The sequence below is a fragment of the Amblyomma mixtum genome, chromosome 3, assembly GCF_055824585.1.
Source record: "Amblyomma mixtum isolate Tamu chromosome 3, ASM5582458v1, whole genome shotgun sequence".
NCBI lineage: Eukaryota > Metazoa > Arthropoda > Arachnida > Ixodida > Ixodidae > Amblyomma > Amblyomma mixtum.
The window spans coordinates 140,814,655-140,841,903 of NC_143014.1; the positions used below are offsets into that span (position 1 = coordinate 140,814,655).

Below are 27,249 nucleotides of genomic sequence, written 5' to 3' on the forward strand. Positions count from 1 at the left end.
CCTATTTTGTCACCTATAATTATATAATTTTTTTCTGTGCTTCTAGAGTCATGACCATCTTCAAAAAAAAAAAAAAAGTGATCTACAAATCTTTCTAGTGCCTAACTGACAAATTTTCATGTTTCGATGTTACAATTTCCAACCATTGTACGAAATTTTGCACAGGCTTGAGAAAAAATAACAAATGGTGTTTCACATTGCAAAACTGACTTCTTGGCTTTCTTGAGGCCTGCGCAGACTATTTAGGTGGCAAGCAGAATTTTCTGAAGAGATATGAAAAACAGCTCCTGAAAGGTTCAACAAACACAACCAACAATGCATTTCAGAAATTTGCAACGCAACATGTTTCATCATCACCAGAAAATCAAACTGAATATTTCGTAGTACAGGCCAACATATTCTGCCAGAACTCCACAAGGAACAAGTCAGAACAAAATTTATTCCTCATTTTCTCTCTGATGATTAGAGATAATTGAGCACAGCATTAGGCATGAAAAATGGGATAACAGTTCCTCACTACCCTATTTCCTAGACCCTGCTCCATAACTTTTTTTTTTTTGATTTCCAAGATCAAAAGGTATCTTTAAAGGAACATGTTATCAAGACGCAGTGGAGTACAAAAAGAAGGAAAAAATAGAGGCAGTGAAGGCAAAAGTTCCAGAATTGTTTCGAACAATAGAAAAATTGACATGACAAGCGTACAATACACTGAGAAATATAAGAACCTAAAACACACATTTACCTTTAATTTAATGCCCCCCTCATACAGTGTTGTATTTTAGCAGCCTGAACCATTATTATTATGACAAATTTTCGCTATAATGTGCCTCAATATTAGCTCCATAATGAAGCACTTTTATGCTGCTATGTAGTACTAATTTCATAAAATTACAATCCAAGATGAGCTTTTATAGAACAGCTTCACTCACCAGAAATGGGGCTCACAGAAAAGAAGCTTCCTTGGTCTGACTCAGGAATCTTAGCGAAGTTGGTGACAGCAGCATGCGTCAGTGGATCACGAGCTGTGACTGTGAATATAGTGGAACCAACTGTAGACTCCTCGGGGACGGTTATCTCAATTTTTGGGTTTGCTGGAGTCCACGGCGGAGCAAAAATTGGATTGCTTTCACTGTGCGCTTGGATGTAAATAGTAACCTCCACTGAAAAATAACACAAAAAGCATGACATAAAGCGCTGATCTTCTCCACAACATATCAGCAATGAGAGGAAGTTTAAATCACAGATTCAACTTATCTATAAACTACTTTATCAGCCAATATGTGAATGGTCACAAAGGGCTGACATCACACAACCATGTATCAGCTAGAAGATGAGTGACCCAAAGAGCTGGTACCACTTAATGCCAAGACATGTGAGCCAACTTCATATATTTGCGGACAATGGCTACTGGACACAGTGCAAAAAGTTATTTTGCAATTTTCAAATTTCAGGCTTGAATATTTGGTTCTGTTGCATGTCAATTAAAAGGCTACGTTTTGATGCTGTGACACTAACCAATGAAGTTACTTTAGGGTTCAGAGTATTTTTATCTCACAGGCTTGGATTTACTGCATCACAAGTAAACTTAAAAAAGTCCTCATTAATACTTCAAGTGCCAAAAAGGAACTACATCATGCAAAAACTACAAGTTATGCTATGGTTTCTCAGCAACAAAGCATGAAGCCCTAAACCTTGCTGCTGAGTTTCATGTTAGAAAAGAAAAATTGTAAGGCAGCTCCTCAAGTACAGCCAAATTCATGCTTCTTAATCTTTGACAAAAACTAATTATGCCCACCTGTTGTCTTCTGGGGCTGAAGAGCACCATTCTGATCAACAGCAGCCACATTGAATGTAATGACTGAAGCTGCATTGTAATCCAAAGGGCTGTTGACTGTTATCTGACCTGTCACTCCGTTTATGCGAAAAGCATTCTGAAAAATTAAGAAAAGCATAGGTGAAAATTCAGCATTTTTTCACCTTTAAATTGTCCGTATCAAATGCACTGAACTCGAATGCATTATATTTAGCACTGTTAATCGATAGGCAACAAAAGAGCAAGAAAGCACATGTTCTTGACATTTTGTAAGGCACAGCACATTCATCATGGCTCGCAATGTTACCATACTTGAATGTACCATGGCCGGAATTTATTGCAAGGGTTGCTTTACCAGCGGGATGCAATTATAGCGCGTGAGGAATACCTTGTAAACAGTAAGCTGACTGGTCACTTCACTTCTATAAGCTTGTGAAAATCTTGTGAACAATGAATTCGAAAAGAATAAAAGCAAAAATGCTTGTAAGTTAATGCCCACAGAAAGCTTCTATCTGCAAGAAAACAAGATTGCCATTGGTTTTTAGGTGAGTAACATCGAAGAGGTAGGGGTCAAAAAAGGAAGGCCAAAACTTTCACAAGCTAATGCCCATCATAACTGCTCCATATGAATAAACAGATGAATAAACATATATTGTATGCTAAACCTAGCTACTTCTTTTAACAACTCAACAATATCAATTTTTATCACTATAATAAATAAATTAGTGCAACTGGCATAAAAAATTATACAGCTTTCAGAGCTTTCCCATTTCAGTTCCTTTATGTATAAATCAAAACAAGATGCGCGAAAGCTGGTCATACAGATACAGGCTAAAATTTTCTTTTATCAGAAGTAAATGTTCCATTATTGTCACCCAATCTGACATAAGAGAAACAGCGCGAAAGAAGAAGCCCGAAGGCGAAACGAAGAAGGGACAGGAAAGAGCACTCTTTCCTGCCCCTTCTTCGTTTCGCCTTCGGGCTTCTTCTTTCGCGCTGTTTCTCTTATGTCAGAATGGACCAACTAGTCCAGCAAAAAGTTCTGCTTCATTGTCACCCAACTCTGAATTCTGTTTTAACTGTAAAAAAAAAAAAGGCTATGATTTTGACAACCATGCCACCACAGCTGCAGTTATTGCAGTATTGCTTTGATGAGCCACCTATGATGCAAAATTTGAGAACTGTGTCAAAAAACACATCACAGACTTTTTCCCATTGATTAACACCATAAATTAAATAAAAAAATGAGGAACACTTCCCTATGCTTTCCTTGGTTTTGGTGACTGTTAGCTTCCTTTACATAGTACTGACCTTATAGTTATACGTGATAGTTGAAGTGACCAAGGATCCAGTCTTGTCCCTTGCTATGATGGGCTCCTCAATGTCATACCGCACCTTTGCCCCAACATCAGGATCGACAGCAGTTACGTTCAACACTTCACGCCCAACTGGTAGGCCTGAAGAAAGGAAACAAAAAAAAACAATGTCCTCTGTCAGCTCAGTGTGCTTCAAATTTATATCTTGCAGTTCTCTTCTGTCAATTTTTTTTATTTTTCTCTTATTCCTTGTCTATAATATAAAATGGCACACAAATATTATATTCCTGATCTCACTACAAAAAACTGCCCAAATGTGACAGCGACTACATATTTCAAACTTGCCCCAGGCTTGTAATGCATGTCAAAAAACAATACAAGGACATATGGATAAAGTTTAACTGTCACAGAGCTGGCATAATGGGGTTTTTTTCTTTAGGAAACACTACATCAAATGCATTGTGCCTCTCCACCAGATTCTGCACATAAAAAATGCACAGCTGTTCCTTTTATTGTTTTTAAAAAGTACACTACTCCTGCAGTATGGATGCAGTTTCAAAATGTTAATTTTGATTGTTAAATTTGAAATTTAGTAACCTCTTAAAAAATTCTGCACCAAAAGGGGCTCTCTGAGTAGTCACTCATTATATAACTGCTTTCTCTAGATCACAAGTCTGCTCAATGTGTCCAAGTAAGTACCCATTTTTTACTTCATATCTTACAGTGTTCAAATACACATGTGGCACATGATGTTGTTGCCTTATTTTGTAGGTCTAGAGGTCCATCGCACAGACCAGGGGTACTCAAACTGGGCTCTTTGAACTGCTTTCTGCCACCTTTCCTTCACCCATTTTGGTTTGGTCTTAACCAGACTGTAATTGCTTATCGCAGAGTGTTTCACAACAAGAGAGTCATTGATTGAATTTGGGCATTTTTTGAAGGGCTATGCATCTCCATATTCTTTTTTGCATGCATGTAACAAGGAGGGATAGAAGCCAAGACACATGGGGCTAGTCAGCACCTTCTGAAAACCCTTGATGTTTCCTGAAGCTAAAAGCTCTAAGAACCCCTGACATAAAGCATAGAGAAAAACCTAAAAAAAAAAAAAAAACTGTTAGACCCACAGCTGTGAAATTATTTTCTGCATCCATTCAGAAAAAAATGCAAAGACACTGAAAGCATATTTTGATCTATACTGACAGACTGTACTTTCACTGAAGTCTGAAGAGGATATACATACACTCACTGGTGCTTTCAGAATAGTGACTGCAAAAAAAAAAAATCTTTTGTGCTCTGAAGGTTTTTTTTTTTTCTCAAAGGGTATGGTAACAGCATTGTGAAAGGCCAGCATTCTGCTATGTAAACAGATGCTCACTGGCATCATTTGTTGAAAGTTCCTTCTGTCAATCCCACAATAGTTCATGGCAGGCTCAACTCATAGTGTTGTCCTTGACTAATAATGGCAACATGCAAGCTGTTTTTGCCCTTTCTAGTTCATGACAATATCAGTGAATAAAATGCGATTTTTTTTGTTTAAGGCAGTTTAAAAACAGGAAAATGCCACGCGTCTTTTTGGAAAAGAAAAAAAAAAGGTTCAGGAATTAAACTGGTGTCAAAAATTGAAGATCCCAATAATTACAATTAGCTTCAATACATAACCTTCTAGGCCTGCTGATCCTTCTCTTTAACTCGATCCCGGCCGTGGCGGTTGAATTTCTTTGGAGGAGAAATTCTAGAGGCCCGTGTACTGTGCGATGTCAGTGCACGTTAAAGAACCCCAGGTGGTCGAAATTTCCGGAGCCCTCCACTACGGCGTCTCTCATAGCCTTAGTCGCTTTGGGACGTTAAACGCCATAAACCAAACCAAACCAAACTTCTCAGAGGTTTTCAGACAATAAAAAATAGTTAATCCACCATAGAATTTTTGCTGAATGACTCACTCCTTCAAAGTTGGATTGAGGTAATAGTGAATTCATGTTGCTCTTGGTTAAGTAGACTGCAAGCTACACTTGCTCACTCACAGAGTTTAGCTATCGCATCAGAGGACACTTACACAATAGGGCTGAAGCTTACAGTTGCTACCAATCTGAACACGCTTTCTGGAAAACCATACTTCGAAGCAACGCTCCTGGTTTCCCAGCAAGCAAGGGAACTTACTCTCAGTGACCCAGTGTACATAACTGTCCTTTGCGAAAACAGGTGGCTTGTTGTTGACATCTTGAACAGAGACTGTCACTGTGGTAAAGGCCTTCTGTGGTACTACACCCCCATCCACAGCATACACCTGAAAAAAAGATATATTTCATTTATAATACAGGGCACAAATACACTGCATTATCGAACTGGCAATGGTGTATCTTTGTTATCTTTGGTGCAATGAAAACAGAGTACCTAATGCCATAAAAGTGGACCGACAAAATGAACAACAGTAAAGAATAACACTCAAATCTCATATGATTTTATAAATCAGTGGTTTGGGGCAACCTTGAAAGAGCATCACTGAATGCAGAACTATCACATAGGTAAATCAAAGGATTTTGAAAGGTCAAGCCTTTTTTTTTTCCTTTAGTCCAGATACTCTGAACTTCAGTACTTCCAAGCAACACTAGGAAGGATACCAACTGCCCAATTTCTTTGACTTAACGTAACAATTCTTTCTCATGGGCTTTGAACAGTCAAAGTCTGACTGAAGGAGAGATTTTATAACACACAACTTTGAAGTTTTTAATATGTTCAAATTTATCACATTTTTTTAGCAAATGTCTGTGCTTCTATTTAAGATATACTATTGGTAGCACATTTTTGTTTCTTGTTTAACTTCTTGTTTTATTTAACTTTCATCTTTTTTCTTTTCCGCTAAGCAAAAATGCAGGTGTTTTCATTAGCCATTGTCTGAGCAAACAACATATTCTGACAAGTACACTTTCTTCACATATAGAAAAAGCAAAAGTGTTTAATTTAGCTTGCACGCAGTGTCATGCAGTAGCACATTTCCCAGAACAACCAACACACAGATGGTTTCCCCAGAACTAACAGCATTTCATTCACTGCTGATAATACATGCAGCTTTGTACATTGCCGTACGATGAAATAGGAAGGAGGTTACAAGAATTGTGGTATATCTGCAAGGCTCACCAAAATGTGGTACGAGTCTCCATTCAGCTCCCTGTCCAAATTTGCATTTGAAGACGTGCTGAGGATCCCTGTCAGCTTGTTCAGAACAAAATTGTCCCGGGCACCAGAATCAATGTAGTAGCTGATGTTGCCATCCGGGCCATCTGGGTCAGTGGCCACTAACTGAAGAACCGTAGTTCCTGCAACAACATCCAATTGCCACATATTCACTGTTGTTACAAGCTCTGACAGAGTGGATAGTGGTTTTGGATGAGGCAAATGAGTTTGTAAAGAGAACAAAAGTATCTGTTTCAGGCCTCGCACATAAAAGACAAAACACTGCACTATCCTCGAAGTGGGCAACCCAAAGACTAGCAGTATATTATGCCGGTTCGTCAGAACCGGTGATTCTCTCTTCCATCCCTGAATACATCTCCTGCTAAGATCTTGAGAATAAGATCGCAGTATCAATAAGAAAATAAAATTCAGAGCTTTGAGATGCCACTTTCGTGATCAAAAGCATGAGTCAAGGCAAAGAGAAGTAGTACCCAGCAAACCAAAAACCTCCCAGAGACGTCTAGCTAGACGTCTCTGAGAGGTTTTGTGGTTTGCTGGGTACTAACACCATGCAATGCGACCGTCACAAATAACCCCACAGCTGCTCATAGACTCCCATGTTATGATTGCCTCTATGCACAGGCAGCTTTAACTGCATAGGACTAAACAGAAAAATACTGCAAAAATTTTGCACCCTATAGGCCATCATAAAAGGAAATGAAAAAGCCTTTAATAGAGCAAGCATGTGCCTCCATGCTGAAGTAGAGTAACAACAAAAATGCATGAACATACATAAAGTGTGCATCTAGGATATGCAGTATTCACACACTGCACATATTCACTACAGCCACAACACGCAGGACTCACACAAAAAGTGACGCAGGATACAAGGAACATGCTGCAGCGCCCTACTTGTCTCCGATACCAAACACCTGTTGGAGCAGTTTAATTGCTCACTTATGACACACATCAAAATTACGTCTAAGCTAATGTTATATGACATGGACTCTACCATTAAAACCATTCACTGGACAAGACCAACACCTGGTGAAAATCTTTCCCAGTCCAAGTGGTTTATGGAACAATTCCCAGTTGGTTCCAACTGGTACTTCAATTGACCCCAGTTGAAGCCAACTGGAACAAACTGAAAATTGTTCCATAAACCAGTTGAACTGGAGCATACAGTATACAGAATATACATTCACAAATGCTACAAGTATCAAGCTACTGTTGTGATGGTAGCTTCCCCCATGATAAATGTGCTCATGGAACATTAGCATAAAAACAGCCCTCACAAAGTTTAATCCATCTCATTCATAAACAGCGAAGAACAGCTTCATTATAAAACATCAAAGAGAACTATAAACACCTGTTTACACAGTGGACGTGGGGGTGCCACTGTCATATGAAATGAATCGGGGACGCAGGTCCACAAAGATAGGTTATATTAACTCAGAGAGGTTGCCAGGTGAGATGGGCTCGCATTGCCTGAACCAAACGCGGAGAGAGAACAGAATGCGCTCTCAGCTCAAGCGGCACGCATGAAGAAGAAGCTGATCCACATCGCTGCATCTGCTGCTTTTCGCTGTGCCGATGATGGTGGCGATGGTGCTGCTACAAAACCTTAAGTGAGTTACAGTATGCAATGCAAAAAGGGAAGAAACACAGAGATAGCCAACTCTCACACACCCCTAGCTCTCTGCACTGAACTGGAACTTTTAAAATTCTACAAACGATAACATAGAAGCCATTTCAGCACACTTCTACATATAAAAAATCAAACACGTAGATGCCACTTCAGCACACTTCTACATATAGAAAATCAAACAAGTAGATTAAGATAACAATACCTTCAGCTTTTTTGGTCAGTGTGCCACTGTGTCAAAGAAGCAGAGTCTTTTTTTATTATAATTATTTTGAGAATTTTCCATGTAGAATAAGAAGCAGCCAAGTCACTTTCATATATTCTAGATTGTAGTTACAATGCACAACAACTGCACACAATGACAGAAGCTACACTTTCAACTTGCCATAGCCCTCACACAACATCTCTCTGCGTTTATTTGACCCCATTGACAACCAGCAAAGATAATCTCCCTCACAAAATATCTAAAAGAACTATAAACTCAACTCTAGAGTTTTTTAGCATGAACCCCTCACGCTGAACATACACAACAAACAAACCAATAAACAAGCAAACCGCACATAACTGCTTCCCTGCTTTTCTGAAGAGAAAGATATTTCTAATAGCAAAAAAGAACTGCAGAGAATGTTTACTACAATCGAATCGGAGCGAAAGCACGGATTCGTGCTACGTAGAAGACGACAATGAGGGGGCAGTGCCGCGGGACGGTCTTGCTAGTGGTCTTGCTGAGCGGCCCTTAAAGGAGACCTGTTTGCGTTGCGCAGCTGCAGGTTCAACTCCCAGTCATGGATATTGATTCCATTTCTTTTTCTCTTTTTCATGGTTTGACCTCTAACTCAGCTGAAGGTCAAATTTACACAGTGTGCGATTGAAGCCCGAGGTCCCATAATGAAGCTTTCGCTTCAAAATTCGCAACTAAAACAAATTTGTACTTTGCACCAGAGCAGTTGAACTCATGCTGCAAAGAGTGATGTCCTGAAATTGCATGTAAGATGGGCCAGCCACAAGTAATGGTACTACTGAACTTTTTCTTTCTTTTGCTGTTTTGATGTTTTTGTGCCTTGCATTCCATTATAAATGCAACAGTCTGAAGAAACCACTCAAAGCCATCACAATCTGTCGTGCTCTGAGTGTTGTCATTTCTCAATGTACTTGCTCGTCCCAAAATAGCATTTCCTCATACAGTGTGGAAAAGCATGTGGTTAGTTGCCATGACTAACTGCTGTTAAGGCAATTTTCTCAGTTAAAAAGCTTTGTTTTGGGTGAAACCTGCACATCTGGCATTCTTCAAATGTAAGCAGTTGATTCTGGAGCTCATGCCCCTCAAGGGCTTCTAACAGCAGATGTACAAAACAACCTTCAAAGAACTTGCAGCTATGACCTCACTTCTTTCTACTTTCCGCACATTTTTAACTGACCTGTGACCTGCATTCCCATCACTCATTCATGAATACAGCAGCTCAATACCAAACAAGTCACTTTTTTTATGATGCTCTCCTCACGGGCCACTATACATTTCTATACGATCCGTATATTTTTCATGCGACTCATGCTTGAAACTCGTTCATGATAATGAGCGAGTTTCAAGCACCACTCAAGGAAAAAAAATATATTCTCATGTGGGACATTGCTGTCAGTGTACCGGCATTTAGCTAAGTAGTATAGAAGAGGGATAAAACTAGTATATGATAAAAATCAATCTGTTGGTGCTTTTCATCTTACTTTGAATTTGTAGCATGCTGCATTAATAAAATAAAGAAACAAGGAACTGCCTGCCCATTGTGAAACCTATCTTTCTCATAGCTTTCACATCTAGTTTGCTCACATAATAAGTCATTTGATTATAATGAAAAAAAAAAACTGACAAAGGTATATGAGACAAAAAAAGTAAAATACACAATAGCTAGAAATCGCCACACCCACTACAGCCCTGTACTAACATGCTTGCAAATTTATGATGCACTGCACTTGTGTACATAATAATCATATAATACAAAGAAGAGGATGATGAAAAATCATCAAATGAACCCTTTTTAGTACTCATTTCATTCTTTTTTCAGTGTTTCTACACATTTACAAAAGCTCATTTGATGAACAAATAATGTTAAAAAGAGATGAAGCAAACATGAAAAACTGCCATGTTTTTCATGTTTGCTTAGCAAACATGATGAAGAAGGACTAAGCAAACATAAAAAACTGTCATGTTTGGCTAGTCCCTCTTATCACATTAATGAATTAACACTTCCACATTTTGCAGCATGCTGTACTAATGCAAACAAGGCAGGATGACCAAAAGTTGGGGAACAAACAAGACATACAAGGCATGTGTGCTAGGCTGTACTCACCCTTGCGTGAACGTTTGTAACACAATGCATTCTAACACACATAAGACAACAAAAAGGTGTGGCAAGCAATTAAAATGCGGGTGTGGTACCGAGGTGTAATCGCTCTCACAGGCTTGAGAGAAGCCCTTGGCTGGCTCTGTAATGCCACAAAAGGTTCTTCAAATCCACAAATGGAGCTGCCACTAGGGCATGAGGAGAAGCTCTTGTGATGTTCCTAGGGCTCAATATTTTCAGTAATGAGAATATTTCACACCCTCTTTAACTTCAGGTCACCAGATCTATAATAGGAACCCCCCAGAGAATGCCCTAGCAACAACTCTGGTTGCAGATGCCTTGGCCTGCATGCTTTTGCCCACATAACAGTGTACAATAGGTGTTCAATGATAATATCCATGGGAAACTGAAGAAAATAAAGTCACGCACACAAACACACAAACAACCATTGCAAGAAGAAAAAAATGTGCGAGATGTTTAAAAATATCTGAGCCTTCCCCATTAACACTAAGGCAGCATGACAAAAGCAGAACGCTGTGACTATAAAAGCTATTGCTCACTGCATAACAACAGGGAAGGAAGTTGCTAAAAAGAAGAAATACACGGCACATTTTTTCTGCTCTGTTGACATCTCTCTTATTGTAGTGCACACCCTAACCTACTTTGCTACCTCTTTCATACATTGATAACTGAGCATTTCGCTTTGGAACAAAACATATAGGTCTTTTTATACAGGTGGCGGGAGGTCTGTCAGGTAGCAATATAAAGCAACTTTCCCCACCCCATCACCATTTTTGCTGAAGCAAACAAGGTGATGGTGATAAAGGTGACATATTCACACACTAGTGTAATTATAATTTTTTAAGCTCATAAGTAATTTGACCTCTAACTTAATACCTATCAAATAAAAGAAATGGAAACTTTATAATTCACTGGCACTTTGCTGAGTGACCACAGGAGACCAGCGAAGGTAAAAAGCACTGCTAAAATATAAAACTTTGTTAGTATCCTCACCTGGTTTGGCATTTTCGTTGACACTTGCCTTATATGGTGCATTCAAGAAATAAGGTGCACCTTCATTTTTACGCTGAAATTATACGAAGTGAATGTCAGCAAAGGAATTTCCATGGGATTGGCAAATTAAAAAGGAGGATCCTCTACTATAGAAACTTTCTCACTTTAAGCCGGATGATGAATGGAATTTCTGATGCAAGCCTTGGCTCCCCGAAATCAGTGGCCTGTATTATCACTTCAAATCGGGTGGCACCATATGGAGCCGCAGTGACATTCAGGCTTCCAGTTAGTGACAGTTCACCAGTCTCAGCATCAATCGAAATGACTTCTGGGTGGGTGAGATTGGTGGCTTTGATCATGTACTGAACACGGCCATTCCCTTGGTTTGGTCCATCAGCATCTGTGGCCTGCAATGATGGCATGTGCTAATCAGCAATTTGCATGTGATAAAGCAAAGCATTGGAGCATGAAGCACTACAATGATACGGTGGCACACTAACATCAACACAGCAACACAGTCGCTACGAGCAAGTCGTGTCAGCACATTGAAATATACAGCAGAGTTGATCTCATGTTGCTAGTGGGATTGACCCAACAATGAACAATGGGAACGTGTATATGGAAGATGAGCCAAAAGGTCCCATACTTATACAGTGTGTTGTCAAAAAAATGTGCTCGGTCGAGATTTCCTTATAAACAGCTACTGAAAGAAGCAGCTATATCAGTGCAAGTCAAAACTGCTTGAAACAAAAACGTTTGCGTTTCTTCACCTGAGATGTAGATGCCAAAAGTTTTCAAATACCCATGATTATACTAAATTAAAATTACTAAATGTGTTTGGCTTGGCACACCACTACTGCACTTACTCTGCAACTTCTTTTAATAACACACCCCTCATCAGTTTTAGCTCCTCAGTTTAAGCTTAACCTAAACAGAGTGCTGCATCACAGACAATTTTTACTAGGAAGCAAAAAAATGCATCAGCATGTATCTCATCCCTTAGTTTCTTCATCCTTCGCCATCACTTTTACAAGTAAGCAATTCATCTTTGCACCAGAAAAGACCCATAAATAATTGGGATTGTCTGACACACAAGCAACCACTTGTTCTTCAGTCTAAGTAACTGATATCATTCTTGATATTTCCTCTTTGCCAGTCTCTCTCATAGATAAGATGAAACTGGTTTTGTGGACATCATGAGTGGGCAAGTTTCAAACAACTTGGGTGTTACACTCACTAATACCTTATCATGAATTTAATGCAAAGATAGCATGTGTTCTTCCATGTTCTGTAAACTTCTCAGCTTAAGATAAACTTAAAGGCCACCCTCCCCCCCCCCCTCCCCCCCGCATAAAATTATTTGCTTACTATTCATTAATCAAACCAAAATTATAATATGCATGAACTGTTTGGGACCCACTTACTAAACTTAACATTAACAGTCTTGAAAGGGTACAGAGGGAACCTGTCAGGTCTATTTATTCAAAACTCTCTCCATATGATGGGCCCGCTAAATTAATGCAGGCATAAGCCTCCCTTGATTGAGAGGGTCAGCCATACGGACAGTATTCAGACTCTCAAACAGCTCAGAAATCTCTTGTCTAACCCTGAATTTACCCTTCACAATGCCTATCACCTTTAGCGCTTATGCATCTCGCCACCACCATCCTATAGTTCATCAGCACCATATATTGCACAGATAGATTTCTTTAAGATTTACTATTTTCCTCATTTTCTGTCTTACAATGATACTGAACATTTAATTTGTTTATTTCTGTTTTGTTTGCTGTTTCATTCAGCCTGCTTGGACTTGAATAAGGTTTGCAGTATTGAATAAATAAGTAACACTAAATAACACCCAGATAACTCTGATAGTCTTGTCAGGTGCATTTAGGCCATATGTGTCAAATAGCGTTTAGTCTGAATACTGAAACACCTCTTTCTGCTTCATTCATAACATCTGTAATTCCAATATTTTGTGCAGCCTTGAGGGGATTCTTTCAGCATTTTTAGCAGCTAGTTTACTCTTGCATCTAGTGCACCAATTCTGATGTAAGTCATATAGCTGGTTCAGTTGATAAAGAAAGCAAAAGATAGCTTAATTTTGTGGCAAAAAAAAGAAGTGTTGTACCACAGGGCTAAAACTTTAGCAGAGTAGTGCACCACTTATCAGCAAGTGCCTTAAATAAAAAAAGATAAACATGTAGCTGCTAAAATTACAACACATAGTTCTATACCTTCACAAAAACAGGTGAGGAGAATTCAGTAGCATCTTCCACTAAGTCCACAAGATAGCTGTCCTTGGTGAACTTTGGAGCATTGTCATTCACATCCACAACCTGGATAAAAAGGTTCACGGAGGACACCTTGCCACCTCCATCCTGGGCCTCATATGTGAAGGAGTAATTCGGAACACTCTCATAGTCGAGGCAGCCATTTTTGCAGGTGGCAATCTTTATGCGCCCAGTATCCTTTTCCACCATGAACCTGCACAAAACAATAAACGCATCCAGCTTGCCAAATGAAGCATGAAGGAACCCGCACATTACATGATAGTACTGTTTCCCCACATTTGATTTAGATTTTGCACAGTGAAAGAACATACTTTTCAGATCCGTAGCCCTTCATTGAATATGATAACTTCCCAAATGGTCCACTGTCTGCATCATAGGCCTGAAATGGGTAAAAAAAGATTGTATGTTAATAACCAGTTTTCACACCACACTGAAAAGGGCGAAAATTGCAATTTTGTGCATACCTCAAGCGAAAAAATGGTCATTCCATTCCTAGCACTTTCAGGTACCTGTATTAGATATTGCTCATTCTCAAACATAGGACCATTATCATTTGCATCCGACAGAGACACAGTAACAGTGGCGCTTGCAACTTCAAATCCATGCCGAGATGCCACAACCTACAACCAGAGCAAAACAAAAGGTTTAACGTAGACATCTTTGTTAGCACATACACAGTGAACATGCAGCAAGGCTCATTAATCAATACACAAGCTTCTGTTAAGCATATTTCAGCAGACTTTGTAGGCCTGTATGTACCATTTTTATAGCATCTTGTTGCCTTATGATCGTTCAAATTTTATAACTATGTGGATTACAACACCATGTCCCTCGTTACAATTTTACTAGATAATAAGGATCATACGTTCAGTGTACAGCTATCAGGTCAGAATTTGCACAACTACAATAGCACAATGGAAAGCCAAATGACAGATAATTTTTCATATGAGTAAATATTGATGCAAGGAGCAATGTCATTTAAAAAATAAGTTTTATGCCCCAAATAAAGAGAACAAATGCTTTGCAGAAGTAGGCTTAATGCTCAAAACAATTGACTTTTTTTTATAAAAAGATCTTATATTTTTTATTTATGAATCTAACATAAATCTATAAAATATCATGTAAAAACATCTTACAAAACATTATTTGCTCACACCTGTCATTTTAAGCTACATAGAAACTAGGATACAAAATTAAAAAAACAGCAGATGGTAACAATAGGCCGCAGTTCGCGGTGTCCTGTATTACCCGACTGACCAGTTGCAACAGTGAACACAGTTAGCTAATGCTTGGCTGTACCAAATAAGCCAGAGGAATCAAAACTGTTGAGCTGATAATTTCGTCTCGTGATTTGTTTCTTGTTTAAGTAACTAGAAAACCTTCAACAAAGGTCTATTTTTTGTCACAGGGGATTTCTGTTCGGCGGTCTTGAATGTGGGCAGAGCTTCACAGCAGATTTGAGTTGTATCCGACTAAAGGTAAAAAACTGTAGGGCCAGAGAAAACACTAGATGTTTGCTTCTCTTTTTCACATCAAATGTTTATGCAACCAAAAATCATGCTATATTGGTTTTGCCTATTATATAGTATTTCATAATTACATTTACACAGCAGCACCTCACAAAAAGCAGGAAACATTAGTTAATAAAATAAATGCCATGCAAAATTACATTTGTCATTTGGTAAATAATTACTACTGGACTGCACTGAATAGCATATGCACATAACACACATACTTGTAACAACATGGCTCTGGCTTCCAATTTTCAAACCATTTATTACTCTGAGGAAGCAATGTTACAGCTTTTGCCCATGGTTTCTAAGTGCTGTCATTCACTAGACCTGCTATACAGTTAGTAAAAAAAAACGGTTGGATGTACTCCTTTACAGCCTCAAAAACGGTGTGGAAACAAAAAATGCACAATTTGTTTATCCTAGACTAGTTTTCTGTGCACCATGACAGCAGGAATGGTGAATGATGTCTGCAAAGAGACTGCCTGAAGTTTTACCATGACATGGTAACCTAACAAACCCAGTGACTCCTAACTCCTACAGACCCTTTCAAAATGGCAGCCATGAGCAATAACATTAATGCAATGACATAGATGACCTGGAGTGGATTACCATTGTCAACCAAAAGCATGTTAACAGGGAGGAAAGGATACTAACTTGAAATACAAACGTGCGGGCGTTTTCGTCTTCATAGTCAAGCCGGCTAGCATCTGCAACCTTGATGAGAACAGGGGTGCGGCCAACTGCCGACAGTGGGTACACAGAAAAGACTCCATCCGAGTTGTTGATGTTTCGCAGGTGCAGCCCAAATCTTGCATTTTCACCCTGTGTAATGAAACAACCTGTAAGTTTTGCCTTAAGCGCGCACACATTCATAACTTTAAGCCCTTAAATTCCCTTTGCTGAGCTATTATATTTACAAATAGCAATAAAAAATGTTTCACATGCAAAAAAAAAACACATTTTAACCCTGTGTTTGACACATGAAAGCCTTACTTGCATATGCCCCTAAAATGAAGTTGTGCAACCTGAACCAGCTGCCAAACTTACTCCCAACATAGCTACAGCACGTGTCATTTGAGCACGTACATAGGAGCAGAAGTTATGTGAACCACATACATTTATTCCTATCAGTGATCAATTTAAAGAAACCCAGCAAATAATGCAAGAAATAAAACATGCTAGGACCTCAGGACATGGACAATGTTGCAGCCACTGTGGTTAGGAAGTGCACATATACAAGTGCTCACATCCCCCACAATTAACAGCACTTATGTGCCCTGCCCAGCATTTGCAACAGTTTTCTCACACATCTCAAACTACATTTCCCTGCAAACAATTTTGTTTAAGCAAAAGAAAGTTTCATACAAACACACTGAACAATATGTGTGCAATAACAGAACAGCGACTTACAACATCATTATCATTTACAACCATGTTGAGTCCTGGGATGGCAGAGTTCTCTGGTGTGTCTTCGGGTATGACTACACTGAAATTGCGGCTGCTGAACTCGGGCACATGATCATCAGTGTCTGTGATGACAATGTTGACATCTGAGACAGCCACTTCTCCTTTTGGAACACCGTTGACCATCTCAACTGCCTGTAAAAAAATGTTATAAACGACAATAGAGTGAATTCTTTTATTAGGCTAACACACTTATAAGCTGCAACACTGGCAACTCAAGTTTCTGCCTTCTCACTTGTCATTAGAGTTTTTCTTTAGAATTGCAGTAAGCACTTAGTTTAGGCAATTTTTTCGCAGGATTGCTTTACCACCCCTCAAAGATGATAACACATTTGGAGCACTTAAACATCTGTGTGGAAGGAACAAGTATGAGCTCCTGTAGCAATGTTTGTTTTGCAGGACCCACTTTTTGCATCCAGAAATAGTTGACGATACCTGCAACTGAAAGCTGTAGAGCCCACCACTCTTCTCAATGTCTTCATCTTCTCGGTCAATTGTCACATCAGAAGTTTCCACAACAACATGATGAATCCCATTGTCATCAACGTCCACTTTTCCCAACCTGAAGTATCCCTTGGTGTCTAGAATATGCAAATGCAGGCAGCACATAAAATATGCATTCAGGAAAATGTACTGTGTAAATAAATTTACAAAGAAAAAAATGACGGAGAAAATGATGAAAGTTATGCTCAGTAACAGATTGAATATGCAAAGCCAGTGTGGGGAGCAGCACAGCACAGGTCAGCAGCAAAAAGTATATTTAGCATACAACACAACCGAGCAGGAGTACAAGCTAAAAGAATGCATCAGTAATAAGAAGCATGTATTTCAATAACACAGACAGCATCAGAGCCACGATGAGCAGGAATACGCAAATTCAACACATCCATTGTGTGTTTCTGCTCATCTTAAGGACAGACAACTATCAGCCACAAGAAGTTTCTACTTCAGTGCCTAAAACCATGGAAAGTAAAGGGTCTCAGGCTGGAACAAAAAAAAGTAACCAGGAGAAGTAAATGCCACTGAAATTTCCTAGGCATCGTCAACTGCTAGCTGCCATCATTTATTACTCTATGATAGCACAGAGCGTGAAGAATGCTTAACATGTGATCACCATTCCCTTACTCAAGGCAAGTTATAGTGAGCAGTTGAAAAATAACCTTTCAAAGAGACTGCACGTTAAAAGCACTGCACAAAGCATTTCGTGAGCACACATAATTCACAAAAATAACTTGCAGCATTACTTGCCTGCACTAGGCCCATTCTTAACACTGCTGCTCCACGGCTAGTGCAAGTCATTACTAAGAAACTATGAGGTGCTACACACCATTATATATAGCAGAGGCAGTTGCTTGTTACAGCGAAACATGTCTTTTCTTTAATACCTGCAGTTGTAATCAGAATTACAAAACTGAGTTTCGCAGAGGAAATTTCACCTAAAAGGTACTGATGGCAAGGACATTTACAATAAAGTGTAAAAGCAAAGCACTTGCATAAGTTTTCTGAAAATCCATAAGCACTGACCTCATAATTTAGTTTAGCAGTCCCAGAAGTCTATAAAGGTGATTGTGGTACAGCACAATGCAGCAGCATAATTTTATGAGGCCAGTTCTCAAAATTAAAATGACAAAAGGCATGTAATAAAGCAAGAGTCAAAAATGCAACCAGCCAGGAATGTACGCAGCATTAAACACCTACACAGCACAACAGGAAAAATTCATCATGTTGCACTGGCTGCCTGTATGTATAAACAGTGAACTCGATATGTGGTACACCCCATCACCAGGCGAAGCAAAGTACTGCCAAAAATGTTGGAAAATCCTTGCTAAACATACAGTACAGTCAAATCAAAGCAATAAAGCTAGTTCATTGGCCTTATAGGTCTCACACTTAAAACATTCTCTATTTAATAAAATTAACCTGCTACCTCAACACGATACTCTCTGGCAACACTTATGAATTACACGGTTAACTTCAATAAGTGAAGTGAAATTTGCCAGCTGTTGAATTCAGCACTCCTTTCGAGATTTATCAAACAAAGCATAAAGTTAATGAATGTCCCAGAGTTATATGTCAAGTGTTGTTTGAAAATGGATGCAAGTACAAAATAAAAAGAAAAGATGAAATGCAATTAATGCATGGATGTTCTAAATTTTGAAAATAATTTAAAAGGAATGTCTGACATCAGCAGGATTCAATTAGTTTTCTCCACACAGCTAGAAAAAACGTCAAACATACCATTAACCAACTTGAATGACAACAACCTCCTGAAGCCAGCATCTGCATCGTGGGCTGAGGCCAAGAGAACTGACGTACCCTGACAAAAAGGGTGAGTAAGAGAATTATCCACGCTGTCTTTTCCCCTATTTTAGGTAATGACAGGCAAAGATCTCAACAACCTAAGTAGCACACTGCCATTATTCAAATGAAGCAACTCTACAAAGCTGGTAAGTTTTATTCTTTACTCCAGTATCACTGGTTTTCATAATAAACAGCAAACATAAGCAAAATGTTCTTAAAATCCAGCAGTAAAAACAAACACGTAAAATTACTAAATTTGATAATATTACAAGTTTGTTTTTACAGCTTTTATTACTTAAGCACCCTATGGGCCCAGATGGGCATTACATAAGAGGGGATTTGAATAAGTAAGAGCAAAATATCTGGGGTAGACAGAAGTAAAACACTTCAATGGAAACAGGAAAATAAAGCCAAGTTTAAAACAGCAAGTACAGTTTGAACAGTGATAGTGAGTAAAAGCTATGGGAAGAAAATGGTACAATGAGTGAGAAGATTTGGTGGGCAGAATTTTTAAAATAATGCCATAAATATCAGGAATACAAGTTACAGATCAGTCCTGAAGGAACAAAGTATTAAAGAAAAAAAGTTTATAAAATGTCTTGAAATTGGGGGTGGGATTGGAGCGTTCACGGGAAGGAATGTAAATCAATCACAGTGGCAATGCTAGATGGTAATGAATTCCATTGCATTATTGATAAGACTAGAGGTTATTTTCGATATAATTCAAAATCCGATAGCAATGTACACTGCTATATTATTATGAGAAAGCTTTTCCCATGATTCAGCAAGCTTTTCACTTTCACAAGCATTCATATGCATGGTTTGGTTTGTTAAAAAAACAAAAAAAAACAAGGCATGTCAGCAAATCCTAACAAGGCTACAACTGAGCTATGGAATTCCCAGAATATACCATAAATTATACAAACGAAAAGGAGACATACACTTGATGAACAAATGACTAAAACTAATTAAAAGTAAGAAATAGCAGCTTTGTTCAGCAGCTCTCAGATAATGTACTAGCAGCACTTTTATTTTTTCATAATGCACATGTAAGAGTATGCAGCCAGCCGTATCCTGGCCGCACACTCATGTATGTTCATGAATACATTAACACCTAATTGCTATATAACAGCAACTAGGTGTTATTATATACATGAAAGTCACATCAGATTATGAAACACAAGGCTTGAAGTGTTTACCACAATGTTGTAAATGTATCAGAGTAGCCTACAAAAATTAAACTTAATTAAAAGTCAGAAAATAAAAATACACAAAAGTTAGTTCATTTCAAAACAGCATGATGTCATTTTCAAATGTCTGAAATACAAAGCAACCAAAAATTTCATCTTTTACCTCAGGGCTGTTTTCAGCAACAGTCACAGAGTATGAGTCAGCCACAAATACTGGTGGCTGGTCTTGAACATCATTCACTTTGATAATAACATCAGCTGTAGAATTCATGCGATTTTCCATTGCAAGATCCTGAAACATGAAATGAGTATGACTTGACAACGCTGAACAAAAACTGTTCATTGTTTCAAAAAGATTCAGTTCAAAATACTAACATTTGCAAATAGACTCATAACATAAGTTGTCTGCTCTTCGTAATCAAGGGGGTTCTTCAGTGTTATTTCTTGAATGAATCGTCCCATCCCAAGACGAACTTGGTTGAGACCAAACAGGTCACATGCTACTGGGGTCTGAAAATCAAAAGAAAGAAAGAGTACATAAAACTAAAGGTAACTAGTATTACAACAATCTTGTCTCATAACCAACAGTACAAACTTGAAGATGACATTGCACAATTTAAAATTCAAGAGGAACATCTAATGCTAATGTGATCGTGATGCTAAATTCAACAAAGCAGAGATCAAGTGCAGATGACACAGCAATGCAAAGAGGGCTAGAATTTAATAGCAGAGAACTAAAGAGTCATTCAGCTTCAAAAATTTTATCAAACTGAACTGAGCAAATATGGCCACAAATGTCAAACCACACTACACACAGATACATGTCTTAGTCACAATGACAGGTTGGTAGTGTTCATTTAACTCGTTCTCCATTCATAAGCGATATATTCATTGAGTGAAGAAATGAAGCAACCACGAAAGGCATTTTGTAGTTGCTGCCACTGCTTTATTTATCTCTAAAGCTTACCCTCTCTCCTCAACCATAATAGTGCGCTGGAAAGTACAAGGTTTCGTCTGAAGCAGCATGTGCAATACCAGAGATGTCCATCCAAACATACACTATCATAATATGTCCTCTATGTTTTCTTCATCGATGATACATTATTAATGTGCTCCATTACCTTCTAGTATATTTCAATATACAGTCTTTATATAACTCCTCTCACATAAAGACTCGACCTGTAGCCTAGCTCTGAGGCATTCATTTATAAACACCACCAAGCATAAGCCCAGTGCACAATACTACTTATAAGGATTCAAGCCAGACTTTCAGATAAAAAATGTGAAGAAAATGCTTTGTGCGAACACTCACCAAATGCCTCTGGCATGTAACTTCAACATCAGCATTGATTCCCAAGTCAGCATCAGTCACAACAATATTTCGATAAAGGGTTGTTCCAACTTGAGTATCCTGTCCAAGCAAAATAATGTTCATGTTCAAAGCATCTAACTAATATATGTATACATAACACTTGGAAGTGTAACAAGAAACCGTCAGCGACACAAACTCAACTCACCTCATCAACATGAAATGTGTAAGGGCCATTTTCAAAGATAGGAGGGTTGTCATTGTAGTCAAGAATGTTTACCTCCCTTTGTAGCGAAACCTGTAATGCCCATAATGAAGGCACCAAGTCATAAAGGCACCATCAATGTCCCTTTCCCACCATTAATCGCTAACCAATGTCTTCTAATGCAATCTGACTCCCAGCATTCTTTTCCACACTTACCGTGTTGGCTTTCTGGCCTTGAATTTTTTCATCAGTGATACTTATAATCACATCCACTGTGCTTTCTTCTTCCCTGTCCAATGGTCTTGTCAACCTCACAACTCCTGTGTCTTTATTTACGCTGAAGGTTCCTCCACTGATATAGTAGGAAACCTTTGTGTGTTCTGGATCTATGGCCCTTAATGTATAGACAGCTGCACCTAAAATGACAAAATAGCATTATTATCTTTCTAAAGTAGTCGATTGGAAAGCATTTGACACATTGACGTTGAAAGGAGCCTACCAACTGGTGTGTCCTCACGCAACGAAAATTTGTCCATGTTTCCACCGACTAGAAATTCTGGAGGGGCATTTGTTTGACCTTGGCACTTGCCTGAAAAGGCACACAGATAAACGGACATTACTGGTCGTGACACACCGTGGAAATGCTGTTTACCGTTTTCATACTCAACAAAAATAAGCTCACCTACAACCAAAAAAATGGTCAACCACCTCCATATCAGACGTGCGACGAACGACGAAGCCTCAGTCATGCTGTTGTCACAGAGCTGTCCTACTGTTCATGTCTTTTCATTCGAACCATCACCTCATCTGCAATGATATTTTGACAAAGCTACAGCATTACTGAGATCATGACATATATGTGCACCAGTAGTACAGATCCCAACTTCAATAAAGCGAAGTTCGTAAAAATGGAATCTCTGCACCAAAGCGTTCCAACGGCGCGACCGCATACCACACTCAGAATTTCTTTCTGCCAGACGTGGAGCAGCAAAGAAGCCAAGGTTAAATAGGCGCACGTATGTTTTTACGTGGTAGCTCTCTCTTTCCTTGCGGCGCTGCGCAAAACCGGTAATTTAAATCTCGCAACAGCCAGCGCCGGGCTGATGTTTTTGTATCCATGGTTGTCTATGCCACAAGTAAGCTGCTGAAAATGCAAACATAAACGCGCACAGAACATACTATCTTAACTCAACAAAACATCGACAAGGATGTTTCGTAGAGCCGAATACTTTCGAATGAAGAAACCTAAGGCGCGACGACTAACATCCGTGCACAGCATCGCGGCACATTTGAAAGTGACGTGATGAGCGAAACATGCAGACAGGTTCGCACGAAGAGGACTTACGTCAGTCGGCACTTATAACATGCCGCCGTGTGGCTTACTGATGCAGTGACAGCAGCGAAGGTATGTATATCCAGAGGTGTCAACGATCACAGGCATTCACTGACCAGCACAACCACCGACCAGCATAACGCACTCAGCTTCCGGCCGAGCTTAAGACGCTGCCATTCTTGAAGTGCCCTTCACTGCTTCCAAGACCAGTCGAGAAAGTGTAGAGCGAGCCGACAAGATGCGCTCTGCAGTGACGACCGACAGAAGCGGCACGGTAGACACCTTCTTCGACTTGGCGGCGACGTCCCGAGCGTGGAGAGATGCACCGGACGGGCGAAGTGTACTGTTGCTTTTCCGTCCTTCTCGCCTGTCGGTCCTCTTCCTTCCACCAAGTGTAAGGTGAACGCGGAAACTGCGACGCTGCTCGGAACAACCTGTGCGCCGCACTCCGCAGAAGGGCGGCAGTTCCCAAGGCTTCCACTCGCCGCCAGTCAACGCACTAAACCGGTTTTCCGCCTCCATGACTTGACCCACACTGGGAAGGACCCTGCGAGAGGAGGAGAAGGGTCCGGGGGGGCCCGGTCGAGTCTGGAATTCTTCGCCTTCCCTGCTGCGCGCCGTCGACTTCCTCGCGACGATTACGTCAGCGGCCGGCAGTGGACGGCGACTGCAGTAGCGGACGCCGCGCACGCAGTGACCGCTTGCCGCTAGCCGCATGCGCGCATGCCGCTGCAGCCTGCGTGCGCCAGCATTGGTTACCCTGGACATTGCTACTTCTTTTCATAGATTCCTTCAATCACGCTCGTGCCTTTGCATAGGAAAACGAGTATGCGATGCGCGTGTGTTCCATTCAGTGAAGAAGGCTGGGCAGTTGAAGAAATTCAAGACTTATCGTCTTCATGAGCCGGGTTTTGTCCATTGAAAAACAAGAGTTCTCTACCACCAGCGAATATCCAGTTATCTCTGCTCTGACCCTTGACCATGCACAGTACTCCACCTCATTCTCTGCCGCCCCTGCGACGTTTCATTTGTCTTCGTATCCACTCTGTCACTTTAATTACTAAACAAATGGTAATATGTTCTGCATATTATACGCCCTGGCCAAGTCCATTTCACTGCATTAATTCCAGCTATCATGCAACTTGTGTTCTAGCTTTATTTCCTGCTGCTCTCTTTTAAAACATATTTCCGTTCTGTCGGTTGCTACGTTGCGTTTTGTGCAATATAAAGTGCTTAATGTGCTAGCTTATGCTAGTTCTGCGTCCATTCATAAGGGACGGCCCTTGTGGCATGGCAGGTAATTTAATCGCTGACAATTTTCTCAGCGCTTTCAGGTAGATCACGGTAGCGACGCTTGCAGTAACAGCTGAAGCTTTTCTTTCCTTTAACTTAGCAGCAGCTCAGCGTGAGCAACGATTAAGCTTCGAGATCGCTATTTACGAAGAAATGCAAACCGCACTGAAGAGCCCCGTTTTTCATTTCCAAATGGCGTCGACATTTTGTCAACGTGCCGCAGACGCACTTAGCCTACCCCTGCCCATCCCCAACACACAATTAACACACACACACACACACACTTTTTTGTTCAAATAATGCAGTTAGTGTATGTTGTAGTAGGCGTAACCGGTGGTGCTTTGCCATGGGAACCAATCAGACGGTGGTTACCGTCGCAGGAGGAGGGTATGACCTGAGCGGAGGAATGAGTAACCGGTGGATGTTAGGTACCGGAACCATCCGGAAGGTGGTTAGCCTGGAAGGCAGGGGTATCTCGAGAGAGGAGGAATCTCCACCCGGATGATGGTTATCGTGGAAGGAGGACGGTATGACGAGAGCGTAAGAAGTAATAACCGGTGGGTGGTTGTAGCGGGAACCACCTGCGGTGTAGTTATCCTGGAAGGAGGAGGGTATGGCGAAAGAGTAGGAAGGCGTAACCATAGGGTGGTTATCGCTGAAGGAGGAGGGTGTGGCGAAAGCGTAAGGCGCAAGCGAAGGGTGGTTGCCACGGGAACCACCTAGATGGTAGTTTCCCTAGGAGGGTTACTATGGAAGGAGGAGGGTGTGGCGAGAACTTTCGAATGCATAACCAGGGTGGTTACCGCGGGAACCATCGGAGGGGGGGGGGGGGGGGGGAGTAACAAGAATAAACAAACGGGAGTAACGAGAATAAAAAAAAGGACTACAAGTTTTGAATTCTTTCTAATTTCTTTTTCAGATAAGACTGATGGTAGCTCCAAACTATGGCGCTTTACTCAAAAATGGGTCTTACTAGGGTCCTGTAGGCGTTAAGCTTTACATGCGAGGGTGCAACTGACAATCTTCGTCAGATGAATCCAAGTTGTCGGTGTGCTTTTGTACAGATGTTATCTATGTGTGATTTCAAATTTTCAGTGAATGTCACGCCCAAGTATTTTACTTGACTATTACGCATCGCAGTAGGTTCTGATAACAGATAAGTAAAATAAATAGGGGTCTTTTTACTCGTCATGGCAATTGAGGATGTTTTACTGACATTTATTCTCATACCCCAAGTGTCACACCAGGAGGCAATGCTACGAAGTATTAAGTTAAAATTAAATAGGTCATCTTCAGAACGAACGGTAGACTACACAACGCAGCCGTCAGCAAACAGTCTTAATACAACATTTGTAGTGACACAAGAAAAATATCGTTGATAAATATAAGAAAAAGTATAGGCCCTAATACGGATCCCTGCGGTGCACCAGAGCAAATATCTAAGGTATTGCATTTGGCATTTTTGGATTCGACGTAGTGAGAACAGTCCGAGAGGTAGGCCGAGATCCAAGAAACTTTTTTTCTATTAACTCCCATAAGACAGAGCTTCTCTGTTAACTAGCAGTGTGGGACAGAATCAAATGCTTTTGCAAAATCAATGAAATTTTCATGTGTAATTTCAAGTAGTTGCACAACCTTTAATAACTCCTTCCCAAAGTCGTGTTGGTCCGCAAATAAAAGTTTGCTGTTTTCCAGGTAGGCTATGACTGCTTTGTTAATAATATGCTCCATCAGTTTCCAGCAACAGCTGGTTAGTTGTAGGGCTACAGCGCCGAGGATAACCGCATGTTCGAAATTCTAAAAACTGATATTGTTGTTACTTACAGTGGGCTACACGCCTGTGAATAATTAAGGAGCCCAATAGTAAAGGTCAAAAAGTTAACTGTTCCATATTATTTAACGAGCCTGCTAGTTAGCTCGTCTTAGCCGCATTCCGATGTACTACACAGCTGACAATGCTATGCCGAAAAAAGCGCTCTTTTAACTCAGAAAGCCTATTTAAAAAAAATTGTGCACAGTTTTAGGTGAAACACCTTGTATGTATGTATATAGTTCTCATATATTCTCTACCACAACACACCGGAAAACATACTTTAACAGCTGTCGCTGTATATCCCGTTACACAGTGGCAACAGTCCTGTAAATATTTTCCTTTTTACCTAGAGTCACATACTTGTGATCGCAGTTTTCCCTTAGTATGCATCTGTATGATCAGTCATGTTTTTTAGAAACCGCATAGGTACGTGTCTTTGATATGAGTGGCAAAAGAGTCGGTGACTGTTGCCAACACCACCCGCAGCAGCGATATAGTACTCCATGAACTGTTTAACGAAACGCCTGAAATGCCTGTAAGTATTCGAGAGGATGCACCCAGCAGTGAACAGGGTTCTAGCACTGGATGTTGTGCTTGCGAAGGTTGCCACGTGGTAGAACATATCTCTCTTTCGAACATCCAGACGTCAAAACTGATGCGTCCACTGTACACACACCGCGAGCTTACACAAGTTTCAGAGCGCTTCGACTCGTAGATCCGTAACAAAGCACAAAGAAGCACGTCTCGACAAACTTAAAAAGGGCTTCACCTGGACAGTCAAGGCACGTGGTACACACCGTATACTTCATCATTGTGCGCGTTTTGCACGCTATGCTGGCGGCATGCCAAGTATGGGCTGAAAGGCTGGGTAACTGCGTGGACGTCCTTCTTTAGCAGAGACAGCGCCGTTTCCGCGTCGTTACTGCCATTTCCTCAGTGAACCGCCGTGTACTGCTTTCGTGAAAACATACATAGAGGTGAAAACGGGGGTAAAAAAACTAGCCGAAAAAAAAAAGCGCGGCCGACCCGACAGTTGGAAATAGAAACTGTGTCGCTCCGCAACGGCCCGATACATGTAGTGACTTTGTATACTTTCCAAACACACACACACCAAGAAAAAAATGGCTCCAATTGAGTACTTTCTTTTCCTTTTAGCTGAAGTATGGGCCCAGAGTAACAACATTAAAAGCTCCTTCTCACAAACCAGCATCATGAGTTGCGTTCCATGTTCGTTA

The 27,249-nt window shown here is 40.2% G+C and overlaps 1 protein-coding gene across 1 annotated transcript in view; it reads right to left on the bottom strand.

Moving 5' to 3' along the window:
• Cad74A (cadherin 74A) overlaps window positions 1–23,593 on the bottom strand; it is a 70,911-nt gene extending 47,318 nt beyond the window's left edge. Inside the window, exons 1-22 of the mRNA XM_089581321.1 lie at window positions 22,921–23,593; window positions 22,258–22,382; window positions 22,075–22,164; window positions 21,792–21,991; window positions 21,579–21,668; window positions 21,374–21,472; window positions 20,437–20,571; window positions 20,225–20,353; window positions 18,809–18,887; window positions 17,006–17,151; window positions 16,517–16,705; window positions 15,761–15,928; window positions 14,057–14,212; window positions 13,904–13,971; window positions 13,536–13,785; window positions 11,463–11,705; window positions 11,299–11,371; window positions 6,265–6,443; window positions 5,287–5,413; window positions 3,125–3,270; window positions 1,796–1,931; window positions 930–1,160 (exon numbers count right to left, since the gene is read on the bottom strand). Of these exons, the coding sequence (XP_089437447.1) occupies window positions 930–1,160; window positions 1,796–1,931; window positions 3,125–3,270; window positions 5,287–5,413; window positions 6,265–6,443; window positions 11,299–11,371; window positions 11,463–11,705; window positions 13,536–13,785; window positions 13,904–13,971; window positions 14,057–14,212; window positions 15,761–15,928; window positions 16,517–16,705; window positions 17,006–17,151; window positions 18,809–18,887; window positions 20,225–20,353; window positions 20,437–20,571; window positions 21,374–21,472; window positions 21,579–21,668; window positions 21,792–21,991; window positions 22,075–22,164; window positions 22,258–22,324 (3,001 nt within the window). The 5' untranslated portion in view covers window positions 22,325–22,382; window positions 22,921–23,593. The remainder of the gene's footprint in view (window positions 1–929; window positions 1,161–1,795; window positions 1,932–3,124; window positions 3,271–5,286; window positions 5,414–6,264; window positions 6,444–11,298; window positions 11,372–11,462; window positions 11,706–13,535; window positions 13,786–13,903; window positions 13,972–14,056; window positions 14,213–15,760; window positions 15,929–16,516; window positions 16,706–17,005; window positions 17,152–18,808; window positions 18,888–20,224; window positions 20,354–20,436; window positions 20,572–21,373; window positions 21,473–21,578; window positions 21,669–21,791; window positions 21,992–22,074; window positions 22,165–22,257; window positions 22,383–22,920) is intronic.
• Window positions 23,594–27,249: the final 3,656 nt, after the last annotated feature.